This window comes from Moschus berezovskii, chromosome 6 (genome assembly GCF_049115385.1).
Source record: "Moschus berezovskii isolate FMDL1 chromosome 6, NW_MosBer_1.0, whole genome shotgun sequence".
Taxonomy (NCBI): Eukaryota; Metazoa; Chordata; class Mammalia; order Artiodactyla; family Moschidae; genus Moschus; species Moschus berezovskii.
In genome coordinates, this window is record NC_142465.1 from 69,061,749 (window position 1) to 69,086,166 (window position 24,418).

The 24,418-nt window shown below is 41.9% G+C and overlaps 1 protein-coding gene across 2 annotated transcripts in view; it reads left to right on the forward strand.

Moving 5' to 3' along the window:
- NR1H4 (nuclear receptor subfamily 1 group H member 4) overlaps positions 1–24,418 on the forward strand; it is a 67,302-nt gene that overhangs the window by 25,519 nt on the left and 17,365 nt on the right. For both annotated transcript variants that reach the window (XM_055395372.2, XM_055395371.2), the window contains exons 3-6: positions 18,440–18,580; positions 20,746–20,879; positions 23,160–23,258; positions 23,579–23,678. In XM_055395372.2, the coding sequence (XP_055251347.1) occupies positions 18,440–18,580; positions 20,746–20,879; positions 23,160–23,258; positions 23,579–23,678 (474 nt within the window). The remainder of the gene's footprint in view (positions 1–18,439; positions 18,581–20,745; positions 20,880–23,159; positions 23,259–23,578; positions 23,679–24,418) is intronic.

Below are 24,418 nucleotides of genomic sequence, written 5' to 3' on the forward strand. Positions count from 1 at the left end.
TAGGAGAGGAGAGGATGCTGACTAGGGACATGACAGGATTGCCTGCAGGATGGAGGACCCCACTCCAGATGTGTCATCAGGAATAAATAAAACTATTAAGATGGTTGTGTGTTTCTTCCTGGCACATTAAGGCTACATAAAACTATTAGGATGGCTCTCTTTTTTTCTGATAATAATAATTTATGTCTTCGGTCTCTCTTGATTGACTCGAGAGAGGAAGCACTTAATTGTGCAAAGACAATTCCCAAATGACTAGAAACAAGAGTAATCTCATTGAGTAGACAAGGAGATTCCTTGCCTACCTCTCTAAGGATGCTCTTTGTGTTTCTGTGGCCTGCTTTTCCCTGTCAGGAGGAAGGACAAGATTTTGCTGTTAGATGGAATGTTCTGGTTCTTGTCATCTGGGCATAAGGATTCCCTGTTCCTCCTTGCCTTCCCTCACTGACCCGGATTCATTGCTTGAGACTGCACGCAAGTACTACTGCTATCCCTGGCTTAGCATAGGGGCTGGCAAACTTTTTCTGTATGTAAAGAGGCAGAGAGTTAGTATTTTAGGCTTTGCAGGTATTAAGGTCTCTGTCACAACTCTTTGACTCTGCCATTGTAGTGCAGAAGTAGATATGTAAATGAATGGTTATGGTTTTGTTCCAATAAAACTTTATTTATGGATGCTGACATTTAAATGTCATGTAATTTTTCCGTTCCGTTTCGTCGCTCAGTCGTGTCCGACTCTTTGCGACCCCGTGGACTGTAGCCTACCAGGCTTCTCCGTCCATGGGATTCTCCAGGCAAGAATACTGGAGTGAGTTACCGTTTCCTTCTCCAGGGGATCTTCCCGACCCAGGGATCGAACCCGGGTCTCCCGCATTGGAAGCAGACGCTTTAACCTCTGAGCCACCAGGGAAAGTACAAATATTCTTCTTTTGATTTCTTTCAACTATTAAAATGTGTAAAAATCATTCTCAGGTTGTGGGCCATACAGAAATAGGGAGCTAAACGGATCCTTTAAGCTGTAGTTAGCCAACCCCTGGCTTAACCCAGTGCTCCTCATTGATGTTTCAGGGCCCTCTCTGCATCTACTTGTATCTGAACGTAGAAATTCCCCATTGCTACTACTCTTGAACTCTTCTGCACCAGTTTTGGGCCATGTTTCTTCGTAAATTTACTCTGATTTCTTTCTGAGGTTTGTCAACATTTTTGATACACTGATGAAGTTGTATTCAAACATTTTTATAGACTATTATATTTTATTTATTTTTTCTCTTATTTCATGGTATTTTTTTTTTCCCCAGAGGGAGTATAGAAGTATGATGAATGCCCTTTGACTACTTAGTTGTCTGCAGATTTGTCTGCTTTGGAGTGACATTAGATAATTCAAAGTCAGATCTTTTTAAACTTATTTACTTTGAGTTTGAGTGAACTCCGGGAGTTGGTGATGGACAGGGAGGCCTGGCGTGCTGTGATTCATGGGGTCGCAAAGAGTCGGACACGACTGAGCGACTGAACTGAAGGTAAAAAGATTATTACATATTGTAGTGGACTTCCCTGGTGGTAAAGCATCTGCCTACAATGCAGGAGACCCGGGTTCAATCCCTGGGTTGGGAAGATCTCCTGGAGAAGGAAATGGCAACCTACTCCAGTATTCTTGCCTGGAAAACCCCATGGATGGAAGAGCCTGGTAGGCTGCAGTCCATGGGGTCGCAGAGTCGGACACGACTGAGCAGCTTCACTTTCACTTTCCCTGGTGGTTAAGAATCTGCCTTCCAGTGCTGGGGACATAAGTTTGATCCCTGGTCAAGGAAGATTCCACATGCAGCTGGGCAACTAAGCCCAGGTGCCACAACTACTGAGCTCATGTACGGCAGTTACTGAAAGCCCACGTGATCTGGAGCCCATACTCTGCAACAGGATAAGCCATGGCAAGGAGAAGTCTGTACACCGCAACTATAGCCCCTGATTGAAGCAATGAAGACCCAGTGAGCCAATAAATAGATTTATTAGTTAATTAAAAAGATAAATGGTAGTGATACAAGTAAGTGTTGAAAAACCAGGTTGACATATTTTTGTGGCTCTTTTGAACTGTGGTGCTGGAGAAGACTCTTGATAGTTCCCTGGACTGCGAGGAGAGCCAACCAGTCCATTCTAAAGGAGATCGATCCTGGGTGTTCATTGGAAGGACTGATGCTAAAGCTGAAACTCCAATACTTTGGCCACCTCATGCGACGAGTTGACTCACTGGAAAAGAGTCTGATGCTAGGAGGGATTGGGGGTGGGAGGAGACGGGGATGACAGAGAATGAGATGGCTGGATGGCATCACTGACTCGAAGGACATGAGTTTGAGTGAACTCTGGGAGTTGGTGATGGACAGGGAGGCCTGGCGTGCTGTGATTCATAGGGTCGCAAAGAGTCGGACACTACTGAGCGACTGAACTGAACTGAACTGATTGAAGAAATAAAGGCGGAAAAGGCAATGGCAAGCCACTCCAGTACTCTTGCCTAGAAAATCCCATGGATGGAGGAGCCTAGTGGGCTGCAGTCCATGGGGTCACTAAGAGTTGGACACAACTGAGTGACTTTACTTTCACTTTTCACTTTCATGCATTAGAGATGGAAATGGCAACCCACTCCAGTGTTCTTGCCTGGAGAATCCCAGGGACGGGGGAGCCTGGTGGCTGCTGTCTATGGGGTCGCACAGAGTCACACACAACTGAAGCGACTTAGCAGCGGCAGCAGCAGGAAGAGATAAAGGGTTGGCGGGGGGGGGGGGGGTGGGACTTGTTGTTTAGTCACTAAGTCATGTCTGACTCTCTTGCCACCCCATGGACTATAGCCTACCAAGCTCCTCTGTCCACGGGATTTCCCACACAAGAATACTGGAGTGGGTTGCCATTTCCTTCTCCAGGGGATCTTCCCAACCCAGGAATTGAACTAGGTCTCCTGCACTGGCAGGCAGATTCTTTACCACTGAGCCATGAGAGAAGCCATTAGCAAGAACTAAATAGTTAAGACTAATTTTCATCAACTGTAATTCAAGAGTTTGAGATTTGCTTTTTCAAAAACAGTGATCTAAAACAGTCACCTGCCAGGTGATCAGGAGTCTGTTGTTGAGTTCTAAAATTTTCAGCAAGCAACTCAAAGAGAAGAATTGAGATCCTGAAGTCTAAGAAATTATGTGATGTGGACCAAGTTTACCTAGTTTAGTATTGGCAGCAATTCTCTCTAGTTTGTACTCCACTGCAGCTTTCTACCAGTGAGACAGATGTGGAAACGACAGCTGAGGTGGGAGAGGGAGAATAGGATGTTTCTGAAGAAGTTTTGATTTTTTGTTTTAAATATCTATTTATTTATTTATTTATTTAGCTCTGCTGGGTCTTAGTTGCAGCATTCAGGATCTTTAGTTGTGGTGTGTGAACTCTTAGTTGCAGCATGTGGGAGCTAGCTCCCTGACCAGGAATGAAATCCAGGTCCCCTGCATTAGGAGCGGGGAGTATTAGCCACTGGACCACCATGGAAATGTCCGCAAAAAAGTTTTGGGGATAGGGATGAAACTGTGGAGCATTTCACAGGAATTGGGGATTTGGGGACATTAATGTCAAAAGATAATTTTTAGGAATGAAATCTTACCAGAAGGAAAGCATGATATAGTGATTATGTGCATAGAGTTTGGAACTGAGCCTATCAGGGTTCAAATCTGAGCTCTACTATTTACTATCTGTGGGACCTTGAGCAAATCACTTAATTTCTATGTAACTCAGTCCCCTTATCTGTAAGAGGGAGATAAGAATAAGTCTACCTCAAAGGATTGTTATGAATGTTAAGTGAAACGCCATATGCAAAATGTTTTAAAGAGTCTGATACAAAATAAGTCATGTATAAGTGAGTGTTAGTCGTTCAGTCATATCTGACTCTTTGCGACCCCATGGTCTGTCCATAGAATTCTCCAGGCAAGAATACTGGAGTGGGTTGCCACTCCCTTCTCCAGTGGATCTTCCCAACCCAGGAATCAAACCAGGATCTCCTGAATTTCAGGCAGATTCTTTACCATCTGAACTATCAAGGAAGCCCCTATAAAGTGGGTTGTAGTGTCCTTTTTATGCTACAGTCTGCTGAGGCAGAACTAAACGCTGACTCTATTTAGGCCATAGATAACTAATTGCTTAGTCCTATGTGTTTGTTGCTGTTTAAAAATCCATGTGTTTGTTGCTGTTTAAAAATCCCCTATGATTATACAGTCGAAGTGACAAATATATTCAAAGGATTAGATCTGATAGAGTGCCTGAAGAACTATGGATGGAGGTTTGAGACACTGTATAGGAGGCAGTGATCAAGATCATCCCCGAGAAAAAGAAATTCAAAAATGCAAAATGGCTGTCTGAGGAGGCCTTACAAATAGCTGAGAAAAGAAGCGAAAGGCAAAGGAAAAAAGGAAAGATATACCCATTTGAATGCAGAGCTCCAGAGAATAGCACAGAAAGATAAGAGAGCCTTCCTCAGTTATCAGTGCAAAGAAATAGAGGAAAACAATAGAATGGGAAAGACTACAGATCTCTTCAAGAAAAATAGAAATACCAAGGGAGCATTTCATGCAAAGATGGGCTCGATAAAGGACAGAAATGGTATGGACCTAACAGAAACAGAAGATATTAAGAAGAGGTGGCAAGAATACACAGAAGAAATGTACAAAAAAGATCTTCACAACCCAGATAATCATGATGGTGTGATCACTCACCTAGAGCCCAACATCCTGGAATGAAAAGTCAAGTCTTCCTAAGTCAAGGGCCTTAGGAAGCATCACTACAAAGAAAGCTAGTGAAGGTGATGGAATTCCAGTTGAGCTATTTCAAATCCTAAAAGATGATGCTGTGAAAGTGCTGCACTCAATATGCCAGCAAATTTTGAAAACTCAGCAGTGGCCACAGGACAAGAAAAGGTCAGTTTTCATTCCAATCCCAAAGAAAGGCAATGCGAAAGAATGTTCGAACTACTGCACAATTGTTCTCAACTCACAAGCTAGCAAAGTAATGTTCAAAATTCTTTAAGTCAGGATTCAATAGTACATGAACTATGAACTTTCAGATGTTCAAGCTGGATTTAGGAAAGGCAGAGGAACCAGAGATCAAATTGCCAACATCTGTTGGATCATCAAAAAAGCAAGGGAGTTCCAGAAAATCATCTGCTTCTGCTTTAGTGACTATGCCAAAGCCTTAGACTGTGTGGATCACAAAAACTGTGGAAAATTCTCCAAGAGATGGGAATACCAAACCACCTGACCTGCCTCCTGAGAAACCTGTATGCAGGACAAGAAGCAACAGAACTGGACATGGAACAACAGACTGGTTCCAAATTGGGAAAGGAGTACATCAAGGCATATTGTCACCCTGAATATTTAACTTATATGTAGAGTACATCATGTGAAATGCTGAACTGGATGAAGCATAAGCTGGAATCAAGATTGCCAGGAGAAATATCAGTAACCTCAGATATGCAGATGACACCACCCTTATGGCAGAAATAGAAGAAGAACTGAAGAGCCTCTTGATGAAAGTGAAAGAGGAGAGTGAAAAACTGAGCTTAAAACTCAACCTTCAGAAAACTAAGATCATGGCATCCAGTCTCATCACTTCATGGCAAATAGATTGGGAAACAGTGGAAACAGTGAGAGACTAGTTTTTTGGGCTCCAAAATCACTGCAGATGGTGACTACAGCCATGAAATTAAAAAGATGCTTGCTCCTTAGAGGAAAAGCTATGACCAACCTAGCATATTGAAAAACAGAGACATTGTTTTGCCAACAAAGGTCTGCCTAGTCAAAGCTATGGTTTTTCCAGTAGTCATGTATGGATGTGAGAGTTGGACTACAAGGAAAGCTGAGTGCCGAAGAATTGATGCTTTTGAACTGTGGTGTTGGAGAAGACTCTTGAGAGTCCCTTGGGCTGCAAGGAGAACCAACCAGTCAATCCTAAAAATCATCTCTGAATATTCATTGGAAGGACTGATGTTAATGCTGAAACTCCAATACTTTTGCCACCTGATGCCAAGAACTGACTCACTGGGAAAGACCCTGATGCTGGGAAAGATTGAAGGTGGGAGGAGAAGGGGACAACGGAGGATGAGATGATTGGATAGCATCACCGACTCAATGGACATGAGTTTGAGTAAGCTCCGGGATTTGGTGATGGACAGGGAAGTCTGGTGTGCTGCAGTCCATGGGGTTGCAAAGAGTTGGATATGACTGAACTGAACGGAAAAAGCCAGGGGAGGACTTACCTGGTGGTCTAGTGGTTAAGAATCCTTGCTTCCACTGCAGAGGGCATGAGTTTGAGCCATAGTCAAGGAACTAAGATTCTGCATGCCTTGGGCCTTGGTGAAAAAAAAAAAGAAAAAAAGCCTTAAAAGTTTAAACATCAACCAACATTTTATTGATTTCAAATTAATGGGTGGCCTACTGTCAGTCCCTGGAGTCCAGTATGTGCATGTGTGTTTGTATAGGCATGTGTGTATGTATGAGTTGGGAGTATATGGATTCTGTCTGTATGTGAAAAGAAAGTATTAATTGCTCAGTTTTGTCTGACTCTTTGCAACCCCATGGACTATAGCCCACCAGGCTCCTCTGTCCATGAAATTCTCTAGGCAAGAATACTGGAGTGAGTTGCCATTCCCTTCTCCAAGGGATCTTCCCAGCCAGGGATCGAGCCCAGATCTCCTGCATTGCAGTCAGATGCCCAGGGAAGCCCCAAACAAAAAAGCAGGATGTCCAGTATTCTGCATAATTGAGGGGTCCATTTTACCATAGCTATTCACCTGCCCCCTCCAGGAATCCTCCTAGTGCAACATACTCCTCAGATGGCAATGCCAGCCCTGTCTACTCATCTCTGATTACCAGGGAGCCTCTGTTCCTCAGAGAATTTTCTTTCTATTCATTTTCAAATGGCTTTTTTGATATGGGCATTGTTGAATATGCACTAGATAGAGGCAGAGGTATGTGTATGGATGGATTTGCATAAGTATAAATAGTGTATATGTAGCCTTATTTAAGTGATATAATGATAGTATTGTGTTGCCACCTCAGAGTGAAAGCTAATTAATTCAGCTATTGAGATGATAATGATTTCCTTCTCAGTATTAATTCAATATTAACAGAATAAAAACAAAAAAAACCCTGCAGAATTGTCCTTTGACTCATCTTGGAATAAGGAATTTTATTTATGTTTATTATTGAACTATCAGTATTGATTATGATTTTAGAGGGAATCATCCTTGGGAGGGGCAGAGAATAAGTGGAAATATTAACTCAGGTAGGCTAAAGTGGTCATTGAGTTCAATCATTTGGTACCAGGAAAAAAAATTTTTTTTTGTCTATAGTTTCTTTTGAAATCCATGATCTGGTATTTGCACTCCCAATATCAAGTCTTTTTTTAGACTTCATGTGGTTAGATTTGACATTTAGGAAAACGGTAGTATCTTTCCTACTGAGAGTTACACTAGCTGACAAATTTACAAGCAAGTTTATGACTTTTTTAACCTTGACAACTCTAACCTTTTCTTCATATTGAGTTAGTTATCCAGGCCTGAATGTTCCTGTTTCCTCCTCCCTGTTTTCTCTGCCTCTAAGTCAGGCACCCATCACCCTCTGGCCATAACAGCCTCTTGTCTCCAGTCTCCCTGTCCCACCTTGATCTTGCTCCAAGGTATCTTCCCAACATACAGATTAAGTTAGACCCTCCCCTGCCAAAACCCTTTAAAGGCATTTCAGCTTCTTTGCTTGGAGTTCAAGTTCATTTAACCATATTCTGTCACATGCCCTCATCCAGCTCCCACTAATTCTCCCCACACTCTACCCTCCCATCAGTATGGATTATCTACCCTTCTTTGGAATTTCCATAACTCCATGCCATTGCTCATTTCCCAGTCTTTCCTTTCTCCTTCAAAGTCCATGTTTTAAAATTCTACTTATTCTCTGATGTCCAGCTTAAATTCTGATTCCATCATGAGTTCTGTGACTCCCCCTGTGCTTAGTTGCTCAGTTGTGTCTGACTCTTTGTGACCCAGTGGACAGTAGCCTGCCAGGCTCCTCTGTCCATGTGGATTCTCCAGGCAAGAATACAGGAGTGGGTTGCCATGCCCTCCTCCAGGGGATCTTGACCTGCAGGGATTGAACCCAGGTCAAGTCTAGTGTCTTGAGGAAAAGACATATGGACTCAGAATAGCCCTAAATAATTCCAAGTGACTTCCCCTACTTGAAATTAATCAGGGTCCCATGGACGGAGGAGCCTGGTAGACTACAGTCCACGGGGTCACAAAGAGTTGGACAGGGCTGAGTGACTTCACTTTCACTTTCTTTCATTCCCAGCCCATATAATGCCTTTTCCTCAGACACTAGACTATCGGGGTCCAGCCCCGATACGACCCAGGGTATCCTCAGGATGAACGGCGTCGGCGTTAGAGAGAGAGAGAGACAGACAGGGGCTGATGATTCCTTGGTTTACGCTGGAAACCAATAAAACCCCAGCACGGGGCTTGCTCTGTTTACGTAGGCCGCAGGCGCCCTCTCGAATCACTGGAGGTACCCCACCAGGGCACCCCCTCGAGTGGGTCTTAGAAGCCCAGGCAGATAAGTAAACTCAGAGGGCCCAGCGCTCCAAGGATCTCAACCAGAAAAAGGAGAATAGAGAAAAGGATGGAAAAAGAGAAAGAACGACACGGGGAGACCAAGCTTCAGTGAGCAAGGCCCAAAACTTTATTTTCCAGTGCTGCTTTTATACCCTAAGTTGTGCACATAAAAAACAGAGAAAGAGAGGTATAGAGTCACGCCAAAATCACGCGGGGTCAGCAGTCTTGACCCTTATCAGGATCAGGGCTCATTTTTGTATGTCTCGTGATATACAAAAGTTTTGGGTGGTTTACATCATCTTCTGGCCAGGTGGCCTGCTAACAGTTTATGGCCCTCTCTCCTAACAAAGGTTAGTTAGCTAGAAAAAGGCTTATATTCTTTTAAGTTGATTTTCCTAAAGTCAGGTGCTATACACATGACAAGGTTACATTCCTATAAGGTACAGGTGTAGTGAGCTACAAGAAAGGAATTTATTAACTTAAGATCTGATGTGGTTAAATCAAAGGCTACTACTTATATTCTCTATATGTGATTAATATATTTCCAAGGATACAACAGATACAGGAAACTTTGCAGCAAGCATTGATTCAACAATGAAATCTTTTCTAGTACTATTCTAATGATTTTAACTTCTTCAACAGATTCCTGTATTTTAGAATATTAGGCTTTCTGTCCTTGCATGGCTGGGAGGCTATAAACAGTCACACTCATAGTTGTAAGAGCCCGGACAAACTTGTCATGCAAGTTAGAAAGCTATCAGAGGGGCTTGGATTGGAACACTCCTATTAAGCCTAGGAGAACTTTTAAACTACAGCTCTGAATTAATGTTTTCAGAGAAAGGTGGTTGGGGGGAAGCCCCTGTAAGTATTAGAGGACTTGGTAAGAGGCGTAAGATAGTAAAGCAGTCAGACTCCAGTTTTCTTTGGGGTAGATGCTCAGGTAAGTCCAGGGGGTTCCTCGAGCCCTGATTAGCCTTTGCCCGTCAGGCCTCTTCCCCAGTTGACCTTTGCCACAGGTAGGATTTCCCTCGCTGGCTCCCGGCACTAGACTTCTCAGTGATGGGAAAGTGTCATATACTTATCTTACTAGAACAATTTTATTGCCTTCTGCTTGGAAAATTTTAATAACAAATGTGCAAGTCTCTAAGTCTATGATGGAACTGCTGTCTCCCCTTTAATGTGGCAGATCCTTCACAAGAATTTAGTGTGGCCATGGAATGATCACTTTTTCATCTACATTACAATAATTCATTACTTAATTAGCTCTCTTATTACTCTCCACTGCATTATACTGTGATTTTACTTCTTTGTCTTGCCACTAAGTTGGAAGCTCTGAGGAGAGGAATGTTTTCTTCATCCTGGTATAGCTCTTGCATTCTTTGATGAAGCTTGCAGATAGTAGGGAGTTAATATTAACTGATTCTCTCGTGATGTGAGAGGGGCAATTATAGCCTCATTGTTAAGAGTGTGGAGTTTGGTGCATGACTGCCTGGATTTGAACTTTCTAGTCCACCTATTAACAATGTGCTCACAACCAAAGTTCTTAAACTCTATGTACCTTTTTTCTTCATCTGTAATATGGGGATACATAATATTATCTTCATAATAAAATTGATATAAAGACTAAATAAATAATACAAGTGAAGTGGTTAGAACAAAAGCCAGTGGGTGTTTGGTAAATGTCAGCTATTATTCCAATAGGCTGTTAAAATAGAAGGACACAGCTGTCTCAGTTTTGACAGAGGCAAGAAGACAATAGGTGTTATAATTCTAAGCAAGCCCATCTTGTGGTGGGTAGTTAAAGACTAGTTAAATATCATGCCCACTTTGAAGGTTTGGAGTGAGGAGGAATTTACAGAGGGAGCTTTAAAGGTTTAGGAAATGTGACTAGTGTGCTGGGAATCCCACATCCCCATTGCAGAGGGGTGGGGTGCAGCTGTCTGCCCCTGGGGGCCACCAGTGGAAGTTCAGTTCAGTTCAATTCAGTGCTCAGTCGTGTCTGACTCTTGGAACCCCGTAGACTGCAGCACACCAGGCTTCCCTGTCCATCATGAAATCCCGGAGCTTAATCAAACTCATGTCCAACGAGTCAGTGATGCCATCCAATCATCTCATCCTCTGTCATCCCCTTCTCCTCCCACCTTCAATCTTTCCCAGGAACAGGGTCTTTCCCAGTGAGTCAGTTCTTGGCATCAGGTGGCCAAAGTATTGGAGGTTCAGCTTCAACATCAGTCCTTCCAATGAATATTCAGGACACATTTCCTTTAGGATTGACTGGTTGGATCTCCTTGCAGTCCAAGGGACTCTCAAGAGTCTTCTCCAATACCACAGTTCAAAAGCATCAATTCTTCAGTGCTCAGCTTTCTTTATAGTAGTCACATCCATACGTGACTACTAAAAACCATAGCTTTGACTAGGCAGACCTTTGTTGGCAAAGCAATGTCTCTGCTTTTCAATATGCTAGGTTGGTCATAGCTTTTCCTCTAAGGAGCAAGCATCTTTTAATTTCATGGCTGTAGTCACCATCTGCAATGATTTTGGAGCCCAAAAAACTAGTCTCTCACTGTTTCCACTGTTTCCCAATCTATTTGCCATGAAGTGATGAGACTGGATGCCATGATCTTAGTTTTCTGAAAGTTGAGTTTTAAGCCCAGTTTTTCACTCTCCTCTTTCACTTTCATCAAGAGGCTCTTCAGTTCTTCTTCTATTTCTGCCATAAGGGTGGTGTCATCTGCATATCTGAGGTTACTGATATTTCTCCTGGCAATCTTGATTCCAGCTTATGCTTCATCCAGTTCAGCATTTCACATGATGTACTCTGCATATACGTTAAATATGCAGGGTGACAATATGCAGCCTTGACAAACTCCTTTCTCGTTTTGGAGCTAGTCTGTTGTTCCATGTCCAGTTCTAACGGTTGCTTCTTGACCTACATATAGATTTCTCAGGAGGCAGATCAGGTGGTCTGGTATTCCCATCTCTTTCAGAATTTTCCACAGTTTATTGTGATCCACACAGGCTAAGGCTTTGGTGTAGTCAATAAAGTAAAAGTAGATGATTTTCTGGAGCTCCCTTGCTTTTGCAATGATCCAGTGGATGTTGGCAATACGATCTCTGGTTCCTCTGCCTTTTCTAAATCCAGCTTGAACATGTGGAAGTTCACTATTCACGTGCTGTTGAAGTCTGGCTTAGAGAATTTTGAGCATTACTTTGCTAGTGTGAGATGAGTGCAATTGTGTGCTAGTTTGAGCATTCTTTGCAATTGCCTTTCTTTGGTATTGGAAGGAAAACTGACCTTTTCCTGTCCTGTGGCCACTGCTGAGTTTTCAAAATTTGCTGGCATATTGAGTGCAGCACTGTTACAGCATCATCTTTTAGGATTTGAAATAGCTCAATTGGGATTCCATCACCTCCACTGGCTTTGTTCATACTGATGCTTCCTCAGGCCCCCTTGACTTCACTTTCCAGGATGTTTGGCTCTAGGTGAGTGATCACACGATCATGGTTATCTGGGTCATTAAGATCTTTTTTGTGTAGTTTTTTTTGTGTATTCTTGCCACCTCTTCTTACTATCTTCTGCTTCTGTTAGGTCCATACCATTTCTGTCCTTTATTGTGCCCATCTTTGCACGAAATGTTCCCTTGGTATCTTTTAATTTTCTTGAAGAGATCTCTAGTCTTTCCCATTTTATTGTTTTCCTCTATTTCTTTACATTGATCGCTGAAGAAGGTTTTCTTATTTCTCCTTGCTGTTCTTTGGAACTCTGCATTCAGATAGGTATATCTTTCCGTTTCTCCTTTGCCTTTCGCTTCTCTTCTTTTCTCAGCTATTTGTAAGGCCTCCTCAGACAACCATTTTGCATTTTTCATTTCTTTTTCTTGGAGATGGTTTTGATCACTGCCTCCTACATGATGTCTCAAACCTCCATCCATAGTTCTTCAGGCACTCTGTCTGTCAGATCTAATCTCTTGAATCTATTTGTCACTTCCACTGTATAATCATAAGGGATTTGATTTGGGTCATACCTAAATGGTCTAGTGGTTTTCCCTACTTTATTCAATTTAAGTCTGAATTTTGCAATAAGGAGTTCATGATCTGAGCCAGTCAGTTCCTGTTCTCGTTTTGCTGACTGTATAGTGCTTCTCCATCTTTGGCTGCAAAGGATATAATCAATCTGATTTCAGTATTGACCATTTGATGATGTCCATATGTACAGTCTTCCCATGTGTTTTTGGAAGAGGGTGTTTGCTGTGACCAGTGAGTTCTTCTGGCAAAACTCCGTTAGTCTTTTCCCAGCTTCATTTTGTACTCCAAGGCCAAATTGGCCTGTTACTCCAGGTATCTCTTGACTTCTTACTTTTACATTCCGCTCACCTATAATGCAAAGGACATCTTTTTTGGGTGTTAGTTCTAGAAGTTCTTGTAGGTCTTTATAGGACCATTTAATTTCAGCTTCTTTAGCATTATTGGTCAGGGCATTGACTTGGATTACTGTGATATGGAAAGGTTTGCACTGGAAATGAATAGAGATCATTGTGGAGAAGGCAATGGCAAGCCACTCCAGTACTCTTGCCTGGAAAATCCCATGGATGGAGGAGCCTGGTAGCCTGCAGTCCGTGGGGTCGCTAAGGGTCGGACACGACTGAGCGACTTCACTTTCACTTTTCACTTTCACACATTGGAGAAGGAAATGGCAACCCACTCCAGTGTTCTTGCCTGGAGAATCCCAGGGACGGGGGAGCCTGGTGGGCTTCCATCTATGGGGTCACACAGAGTCGGACACGACTGAAGTGACTTAGCAGCAGCAGCAGAGATCATTGTGTCGTTTTTGAGATTGCATCCAAGTACTGCATTTCAGACTCTTTGTTGACTATGAGGGCTACTCCATTTATTCTAAGGGATTCTTGCCCACAGTAGTAGATACAATGGTCATCTGAGTTAAATTCACCCATTTCAGTCCATTTTAGTTCGCTGATTCCTAAAATGTTGAAGCTCGCTCTTGCCATCTCTTATTTGACCACTTCCAATTTACCTTGATTGATGGACCTAATGTTCTAGGTTCCTATGCAATACTGTTCTTTACAGCATCAGACTTTACTTCCATCACCAGTCATATCCACAGCTGAGTGTTGTTTTTTCTTTGGCTTTGTCTCTTCATTTTTTCTTGAGTTATTTCTCCACTGTTCTCCAGTAGCATACTGGGTACCTACCGACTTGGGGAGCTTATCTTTCAGTGTCCTATCTTTTTGCCTTTTGTTCATACTGTTTCATGCAGTTCTCAAGGCAAGAATACTGAAGTGTTTTGCTCTTTCCTTCTCCAGTGGACCACAGTGGACCACATTTTGTCAGAACTTTCCACCACGCCCCATCCTTCTTGGGTGGCCCTACACAGCATGGCTCATAGTTTCATTGAGTTAGACAAGGCTGTGGTCCATGTGATCAGTTTGATTAGTTTTCTGTGATTGTGGTTTTCATTCTATCTGCCCTCTGATGGATAAGGATAAGAGGCTTCTGGAAGCTTCCTGATGGGAAAGACTGACTGAGGGGGAAACTGGGTCTTGTTTTGGTGGGTGGGGCCATGCTCAGTAAATCTTTAATCCAATTTTCTGTAGATGGGAGGGGCTATGTTCCTTTCCTGTTGTTTGACCTGAGGCAAAACTATCCTTCAAAAGTCAAACTCTTATCTTTCTCCATCAGAGGACAGAGAGACTGAAAAACACAATCACAGAAAACTAACTAATCTAATCACATGGACCACAGCCTTGTCTAACTCAATGAAACTATGAGCCATGCCATGTAGGCCACCCAAGATGGATGGGTCATGATGGAGACTTCTGACAAAACTTCTGGTCCACTGGAGAAGGGAATGGCAAACCACTTCAGTATTCTTGCCTTGAGAACCCCATTAACAGTATGAAAAGGCAAAAAGATAGGGCACTGAAAGATGAACTCCCCAGGTCGGTAGGTGCTGAATTAGAATCAGATCATGAACTCCTTATTGCAAAATTCAGACTTAAATTGAAGAAAGTAGGGAAAATGGCTAGACCATTCAGGTAAGACCTAAATCAAATCCCTCACAATTATATATGGGAAGTGAGAAATAGATTTAAGGCACCAGATCTGATAGACAGAGTGCCTGATGAACTATGGACAGAGGTTCATGACATTGTACAGGAGACAGGGATCAAGACCATCCCCAAGAAATATAAATGCAAAAACGCAAAATGGCTGTCTGAGGAGAGCTTACAAATAGCTGTGAAAAGAAGAGAAGTGAAAAGCAAAAGAGAAAAGGAAGGATATACTCATTTGATGCAGAGTTCCAAAGAATAGCAAGGAGAGATAAGAAAGCCTTCCTCAGTGATCAGTGCAAATAAATAGAGGAAAACAATAGTATGGGAAAGACTAGAGACCTCTTCAAGAAAAATAGAGATACCAAGGGAACATTTCATGCAAAGATGGGCACAATAAAGGACAGAAATTGTATGGACCTAGCAGAAGCAGAAGATAGTAAGAAGATGTGGCAACAATATACAGAAGAACTATACAAAAAAGATCTTAATGACCCAGATAATCAGAATGGTGTGATCACTCACCTAGAGCCAGACATCCTGGAATGTGAAGTCAAGTGGGCCTGAGGAAGCATGACTATGAACAAAGCTGGTGGTGGTGATGGAATTCCAGTTGAGCTATTTCAAATCCTAAAAGATGATGCTGTAACAGTGCTGCACTCAATATGCCAGCAAATTTGGAAACCTCAGCAGTGGCCACAGGACAGGAAAAGGTCAGTTTTCCTTCCAATTCCAAAGAAAGGCAATTGCAAAGAATGCTCAAACTAGGGCACAATTTCTCACACGCTAGCAAAGTCATGCTCAAAATTCTCCAAGTCAGGCTTCAACAATACGTGAACCATGAACTTCCAGATGTTCAAGCTGGATTTAGAAAAGGCAGAGGAACCCAGAGATCAAATTGCCAACATCCATTTGATCATCAAAAAAGCAAGAGCGTTCCAGAAAAACATCTATTTCCGCTTTATTGACTATGCCAAAGCCTTTGACTGTGTGGATCACCTCAAACTGTGGAAAATTCTGAAAGAGATGGGAATAACAGACAACCTGACCTGCCTCTTGAGAAATCTTTATGCAAGTCAGGAAGCAACAGTTAGAACTGGACATGGAACAACAGACTGGTTCCAAATAGGAAAAGGAGTACGTCAAGGCTGAATGTTGTCACCGAGCTTATTTAACTTATATGCAGAGTACATCAAGAGAAACACTGGCTTGATGAAGCACAGGCTGGAATCAAGATTGCCTGGAGAAATATCAGTAACCTAAGATATGCAGATGATACCAGTCTTATGGCAGAAAGTGAAGAAGAACTAAAGAGCCTCTTGATGAAAGTAAAAGAGGAGAATGCAAAAGTTGGCTTAAAACTCAACATTCCGAAAACTAAGATCATGGCATTCAGTCCCATCACTTCCTGCCAAATAGATGGGGAAACAGTGGCACACTTTATTTTTTGGGCTCCAAAATCACTACAGATGCTGACTAAAACCATGAAATTAAAAGAAGCTTACTCCTTGTAAGAAAATTTATGACCAACCTAGACAGTATATTAAAAAGCAAAGACATTACTTTGCCAACAAAAGTCCGTCTAGTCAAAGCTGTGGCTTTCCCAGTCATCATGTATGGATGTGAGAGCTGGACTGTAAAGAAAGCTGAGCATCGAAGAATTGATGCTGTTGAACTATGGTATTGGAGAATACTCTTGAGAGTCCCTTGGACTGCAAGGAGATCCAACCAATCCATCCCAGGGGAAATCCGTCCTGAATATTCTTTGGAAGGACTGATATTGTAGCTGAAACTTCAATGCTTTGGCCACCTGATGCGAAGAACTAACTTTTTTAAAAAAACCCTCATGCTGGGAAAGTTTGAAGGTGGGAGAAGGGGACGACAGAGGATGAGCTGGTTGGATGGCATCACCAACTCAATGGACATGAGTTTGAGTAAGCTCCAGGAGTTGGTGAAGGACAGGGAAGCCTGGCGTGCTGCAGTCAGTGGGGTTGCAAAGAGTTGGACTTGAGTGAACAACTGAATTGAACTGAATGAAGATAATAGCAACCTCCTTCAAAAGTTCCCATGCACACACTGCTGCATTCATTGCCCCCAACCCTGCAGCATAACCCCACTGACCCAAGCCTCTGCTAGACTCCTGGACACTCATGGGCAAGTCTGGGTCAGTCTCTTGTGGGGTCACTGCTCTTTTCTCCTGGCTCCTGATGCACACAAGGTTTTATTTGTGCCCTTGAAGAGTCTGTTTCCCCAGTCCTGTGTAAGTTTTTGTGGCTCTGTGGTGGGGTTAATGGTGATCTCCTCCAAGAGGGCTTATGACATACCTAGGTCTCCTGCACCCAGAGTCCCTGCCCTAGTGGCAGGCCACTGCTGACACATACCTCCACAGGAGACACTCAAACACTCAACACCAGTGGAAAAAGTATGGGGCTTATATGGGAATTAGGAAAAGATATCCCTAATCCCCAGATAAGGTCTGTACACTAAGGAGCCCCTGCTGCCCTGCGCCCAATGGAAGGGTCGTCAACAGGGTCACATGAGGGGACTGACAAATATTCCCCACAACTGAGGGACACCAGAGATTGATGTGTGACTTTCACCTGAGAGGTTGAAAGGTCAAGAGGGCAGGTAGCTGACTGCTCATAGATAGGTGGGAGAAACTTTCTCTGAGTTTGTTGGAGCAGAGAAAATGGCATGGAGTTAGGTCTATGCTAAAAGAACCACATGGAGGGACCTCGGAAGAAAGAGAATGGAGGGGAATTGCCAAATTCCTAGAAGCAGAGGGAGATACAGGCCATGGGCTAGAAGAGAGAATATTTGCTGTCATCAAGGAACTTCAGAGGAGAGGGGAGGAGTTCTCAAAATAACACAACCAATGGAATAAACAGTCAATTTCAGAAACTTGCTAGATAGAAACCAGCTTCTGACAACACCAGGCAAGTAAACACTTTCCTGTCACTTCCTCCCCTGCCTCCCACAATTCTTTCTTGATTCACCACAGAAGTGCCAGGAACTATGGTCATCCAGGTTCATGGGTGGAGGAGGAAAAAGAGAAGCAGAGAGGGATTCAGTCAATCCCTTGCCCTACTCCAGACAACTGAACTGAAGCAGCAGTGGGTATGGCTACATCCCCTTCAGGGAGATGCTTATTTTTAAAGCAAGGTTCGCATGGTTATTATTATACCAAGCTGGTATGTTAAGTACTGATATGAAACCTTAAATGTGACCTCTCCCTGTCTGCCTGGTAAACAGTCCCTTGTTTTTTAAGACAGCTCATTTCTCACTTCTGATTCTGACCTCTGCATCCAGAACTGACCATTCAGCCAGCTTCTTTGCCCCAGCACAGCCCAGAAACATGGAATTTCACTGATTTGGTTGTTTGCATCTCTTTGTTCTCAACCAACCTGTAAACTGTAAGAGGGCAGGGATGACTTATTCAGCTCCTTACCACTGGCACCTCGAGCTCATTAGCAGGTAACTGTCTCCCTGTAAAGATACACTAATGAAAGCAATCTATCTTTTAAAACTGAGGGTTTTTCTAAGAGAGGCTATCATTCAAGTGTGCCTTTATTTTTGAGAGATAAATCTTTGAAATAGCAGCCAATCTGGACCACGCAGTGCAACTGAAAGGACATTTGTCACAGGTATGGTCGAGGATGGCCTGGGTGCCCTGCAGGGGTTCGTGAGAAGATGCTCTGCCATCTCTGAATTCGAGTGTGTTGTTGGGAGCCTCTTACTCCTGTCTGTGTTTCTTCCCCAGGTTTCTTCAGAAGAAGCATCACCAAAAACGCCGTGTACAAGTGTAAAAACGGGGGCAACTGCGTGATGGACATGTACATGCGAAGGAAGTGCCAAGAGTGTCGACTAAGGAAATGCAAAGAAATGGGAATGTTGGCTGAATGTATGTATACAGGTATTTGCATCAAGCAATTAAATTCCACTAAAAATCTCTTAAGGAGGCAGATGTCAGGTAATTCGTATGATTAGAATGGTAGGTCACAAATTGAGGAAGGGACTTAGTAAACCATCTAAGTTCTTGAAAAGAATAATGAACCATTGAAATTGTCCAAACTGTCAGCTGCAGAGCACTTCATACACCTGAAAGAAACAGCTGTATTTTGGTGTCCATTCTTGCGATGAATTATATGTGAAATGAAGTGGCTTTAACATACAGCCAAAATAGCATGTTTTAATTAGCTACAAAGAATAAAAGTCTAAAAGTTTCCTCCAAATATGATTTAATATCCTGCTTACTTATTGTTTAATTAGCATAAAAATTCACAGCTGTGGGGAAAATTAAGAATGTTTTAAAAGGTATAACTGCCTCTGAATTGTCTAGATAGAGTTTTAAACCAAGTCGTTTTATTAAGACTCCTTCTCTTTGTGCAGCTTTGAACCAATTTGTATAGGTTTACACAGGAAATTAACTACTCCGAGTTTTAATATAATTTGGTCTTTCGATCAGATAAAGAGACACTGTATTAACTGCTGGCTTTGTGAGAAACCGTAATCTTCATCAGAATTTGAAATGCACGCTAGTATGTAACATATTAATTTTTCATTCTGAAAATTCTGCAGAACCCTCAGATTCTGAGATACGCCCTCATCCTTCTCAAAACACAAATAGACAAACAAATGTCACCAAGGAGATGTTAAGATTCAGAGAGGGAATGCCACATGAAATAAAAACCTCTGGAAGGTGACTCCAGTTCTATTGTTCCCCAACCACAGGCAACTGGGATGGACCCAAAGAAATAATGCCTGCAGGAAGGGTGAAAAAATAGGGCAGTGTAAATAATCCAGCTCTGGATGGATGAAAGTTTTATAGTGGCTGATCACAATCTCTTCTTAGCATGTATGAAACAAGAGACTGCGGCAGGGGCTGCGGCTGGAATCCAATCTTACAGTGGAAACACTCACTTCAATTCTAGGTGGTTCATGTTCCTCATCACTTAAATATGAACCTGTTCCAGCTAAGTCCTGAGGACATTTTTCATATCCTACCTACAAAAGTCTATAATATTATTTCTGAAAACACAGACTCATCCAGCAACAGATACAGGAACTTTTGTATGATCCTATAAAATACATGCCCTGGACAAAGAAATTCGTGGAAATTTGTTTCATTAACATTGAAAGAATGAGGAAGTTAAATGGGAACATGGGAGATTGTTCTCCACTATTTTAGATTGTTCTGTTTAAGTGAAAATTCATGATGATATTGTATTATTATTCAAAGTGTGAAAGTGTTAGTTGCTCAGTCATGTCTAACTCTGCGACCCCATGGACTGTAGCCTGCCAGGCTCCTTCGTCCATGGAATTCTCCAGGCAAGAATATTAGAGTGGGTAGCTAGTACCTTCTCCAGGGGATCTTCCCTACCCTGAAATCAAACCCGGGTCTCCTGCATTGTAGGCAGATTCTTTAAGTTTTGAGCCACCAGGGAAGCCCCATGATTATTCAAAAAAAATTTTCAAAGTCCCCTGAAGTTATTTTCATCTATAACTATATTCTCAATAATTTATACAATTCTGAAAATTAACAGAACTTTAAGATTTTTCCCTAAAGGATGTTGACATCATTTTACCTAACACATTTACTTCTGTGTTTAATGTAAAGTTGAATATACTTCTTACAGTACATTATGTAAACATCAATGAAAAATAATATTAATATTATGTTTTGAAACACTAGCTTTCGGGGCTCCCCAGGCCAGAAAGAGGGTGAGTGTCATTCACCTTCTTTTATTGACTACCTTACACTTGTACAATGCTTTGTTATTACAGATTCTTTGTTTACTCATTTAAAAAAGTGACCTAGTCATATTTAATCTACAAAAAACTCTATAGGGTAAATATCATTTACATTTTAGCAAGGAAGAAACTGAGACTCACAGGAGACATATTTCTTGTTCAAGGTCAAGTCTTACAGTGTCAGCAGGGCTAGAATCAGCTCAGTGCCAGATGGCAAAGGAGACCTTTAGAGCTGACTATAGCTCAGCTGCCTTGTGACCACACACACCCAGTAGGACTTTCCTTGGATGGTGAAGACTCTGCTTATTTTTTCAGGCTTGTTAACTGAAATTCAGTGTAAATCTAAACGACTGAGAAAAAATGTGAAGCAGCACACAGATCAGGCCATCCATGAAGACAGTGAAGGACGTGACCTGCGACAAGTGACCTCGACGACTAAGTCATGCAGGGTAATGATGGGCCACAGTGTTGGTCAGAACCAGTGGCTGCTGAGCTTCCAGGATGTCGTGGCATGGGCGGGGGGCTTTCAGACGAGGGCCACAGCCACAACCAGGATTTCATTTCAAGTGTGCGTCAAGTGGATTTCTTCTTTGCTTTTTAATTATTTATTTAAAATATTTATATATTAATTTTACTGTGCCAAGTCTTAGTTGCACCACATGGGATCTAGTTCCCTTACCAGGAATTGAACCCGGGGGTTCAATTCAATGCCTGTGTTGGGGGCATGGAGTCTTAGCCACTGGCCCACCAGGGAAGTCCCTCTTCTTTGCTTTTTAATCAAAAGAGTAATATATGCTTCCATGTAAAAATTCAAAAGATAGCAAAAGCCATTCCCTTCTCCAGGGGAGCTTCCCAACCCACGGATCAAACCTGGGTCTCCTGCTTTGCAGGCAGACTCTTGACCATCTGAACCACCAGGGAAGCCTATGGAAACATGGATGAAGTAAAATAAGTGCAAGTTCCCCATCTCCTTGACTCCATTCCTCTCCTGCATCGCTGAGTTTGCCAGTGAGAATGGCTTGGGATATAAAGAGGATTTTTTTAAACCACATATTGATGACATTTTTTTCCTTGTCATTGAGAAGGGAGGCTCAGACCAGAAAGGATGTGTATTCAATAGAGGCTTGTGGATTAGTCCTTCTCAAGGGGTAAGACAGGGTGAATACACATCTGTGGATCAATAGAGAAAGGCCATTTCCACCGAGGTCACCAATTACTCAAGAAATCCTTTCAGCTACTTGGACAAAACAGAGGAACAGCATCTTGGATGCTTGGCCAAACATATGATGATGGTGCACAGGACTTTTGGAAAAATTTTAACTTTCCATTAGTTGAAAAACCAGTAATCCATGATCAGTCAAGTCATACTTTTCTCAATATTATACCACTGATGAAAATGTCATCCATGTTTAATTTTGCAACTATGTTCTGTTGAATTCATTTCAAAAACTTAATTTTATATTAGAAGTACAGATAACCCTTAAACAACATGAAGGTGATTAGGGGTACCCACTCTCAGGCAATTGAAAATCCTCATGTCATTTCACATGCTGCTGCTGCTGCTGCATCACTTCAGTCGTGTCCGACTCTGTGCGACCCCATAGACGGCAGCCCACCAGGCTGTCCCATCCCTGGGATTCTCCAGGCAAGAACACTGGAGTGGGTTGCCATTTCCTTTTCCAATGCGTGAAAGTGAAAAGTGAAAGTGAGGTCGTTCAGTCCTGTCTGACTGAGTGACCCCATGGACTGCAGCCTACCAGACTCTTCCATCCATGGGATTTTCTAGGCAAGAGTACTGGAGTGGCTTGCCATTGCCTTTTCCGATTTCACAAGCTAGCCCTCCAGTAACCTCAGTTCTTCATCCGTGAACTCAAAAACCAGCCACAGATTCTGTAGTGCAGCAGAACATGTTTAACAAGAGAAATTCATGCATAAGTGGACCCACATAGTTCAAACCCTGTGTTGTTCAAGGGTCGGCTGTATTGCTTTGCCATGGTGCTTTGTCAATAATACTTTGGCAAAGGAAGCAACGAGTTGACACAATTAGTCTCATCTCACAAAACATGCTAATCAGAGGGAAAGAGGTGTTTGGCATCTGAATTGTCCAGATTGATGACTCACTACTTCAGGGGTTGGTAACATTTCTATAAAGGACCAGATATTTTAGGCCTTGGCCACACAGTCTCTGTAAGAACCATTCAACTCTGCCATGGTAGTACACAAGCAGTATAGACAATACACTGAAAAGCAAGTGTAGTGCTGTTGAAATACATTTATAAAACCAGGTGGATTTGGTCCATGGGCTACAGTTGGTTGACCCCTGTTCCACATAACTACACTTATGTGAGGTCTCCATTTTATATGTGGGAAGCTGTTCTTAGTTATGATCAAACTTTAAATTTTTAGTAATTTTGTGAATTGTCTTGATAGGCTTCATATCCAGATTATTATTTCTTCATAAGAAATACATGAAAGGAATATTTTGCTATCCATGTTTTGTAGATAGGAAAATTAGCCACTTGGGACAAATTTAGTGAAATGTGATATAGCTTGTCCAATGGCCCAGAGAAAGCAAGTACACATTATAACAGAGTGCATGCACAGTTTCTGCCATATTTAGGGCTTTTTTCAACAGTTTCTGCTAGTGGTTTACTCTAGATGAATGTATATATGAGAAACATGCCTTATAACCACCTTCCCTAACACCTTTTATTTTTTTGCCAGTGTAGGAGAAAACTGAACTCACCCCAGATCAACAGAATCTTCTTAATTATATTATGGATTCATATAGCAAGCAGAGGATGCCTCAGGAAATAACAAATAAAATTGTATGTACAATATCTGAAAATTATGTGTTTGAAGTTAATATTTTCTGGAGCTTTGACTACCTTGGAGGTCAAATTTATATATGAATATGTTACTTTAAAATGATTATGGCTTAGAATTAAAGTTATACTTTAAACTTTTTGCTACATTAAACAAAGAGTAAGTCTCATATTTAGCTTGGTAATAGCATTTGTTCTCCAAAGATCTGAAAATATGAGTTGGGTCTTAAATTTTATTATATAAATATGTTTCTGTAGTCTAATAATTTTATGTTGATTTCTATGATCTACTTATTGTTTGCTTTTTTTCCCTTAAATTTTAGTTAAAAGAAGAATTCAGTGCAGAAGAAAATTTTCTCATTTTAACGGAAATGGCTACCAGTCATGTACAGGTTCTTGTAGAATTCACAAAAAAACTTCCAGGTATCTTTGCACATACTTACTTCTCTACTATTCTGTACAGTATTCTTGTGACATTGAAAGGCAGGTGTCTGTTTATTATTGAATGGGAGTCATCTCACATCTGCTCTTAATTCATGTGTCTACTACAGACATGAAATATTAGAGCCATATCATGTTCCACTCATTTATAATAATTCACCAAATGATCGATTAAAAATTGAAACTTTGCAGAATTGTTATTTGTCCATTTATTAATCCAATAAGCATTTTTGATGCCGCAGCAGCAGCAGCAGCTATACTAAGTGAGAGGTGCTCAGTCATGTCTGACTCTGTGTCTCAACTGCTGTCTCAGATGGTCAAGAATCTGCTTGCAATTTGGGAGACCCAGGTTTGATCCCTGGGTTCAGAAGATTCCCTGGAGAAGGGAATGGCTACCCACTCCAGTTTTCTTGCCTAGAGAATTCCATGGAGAGAGGAGCCCGGCAGGCTACAGTCCATGGGGTCACAAAGAGTCAGACACGACTGAGCCACTAAGATGTTCCCTTTCACTACACTAAGTACCTAACAATTACCTTCAAGTAGAGTAACTAAAGGCTAAAAAATTTTTAACGTATACAAAGAGCTGTTTGAACAGAGAGAAAGTGGTTCCTAATTGTACCTGAGAAAGACCAGAAGGCTTCAGAAAGAATCTTATTTGATTTGGGTATAAAACAATAAAAGGAGTTTTCCTGGTGATATGAAAAAAGGGGCATTCCAAGTTG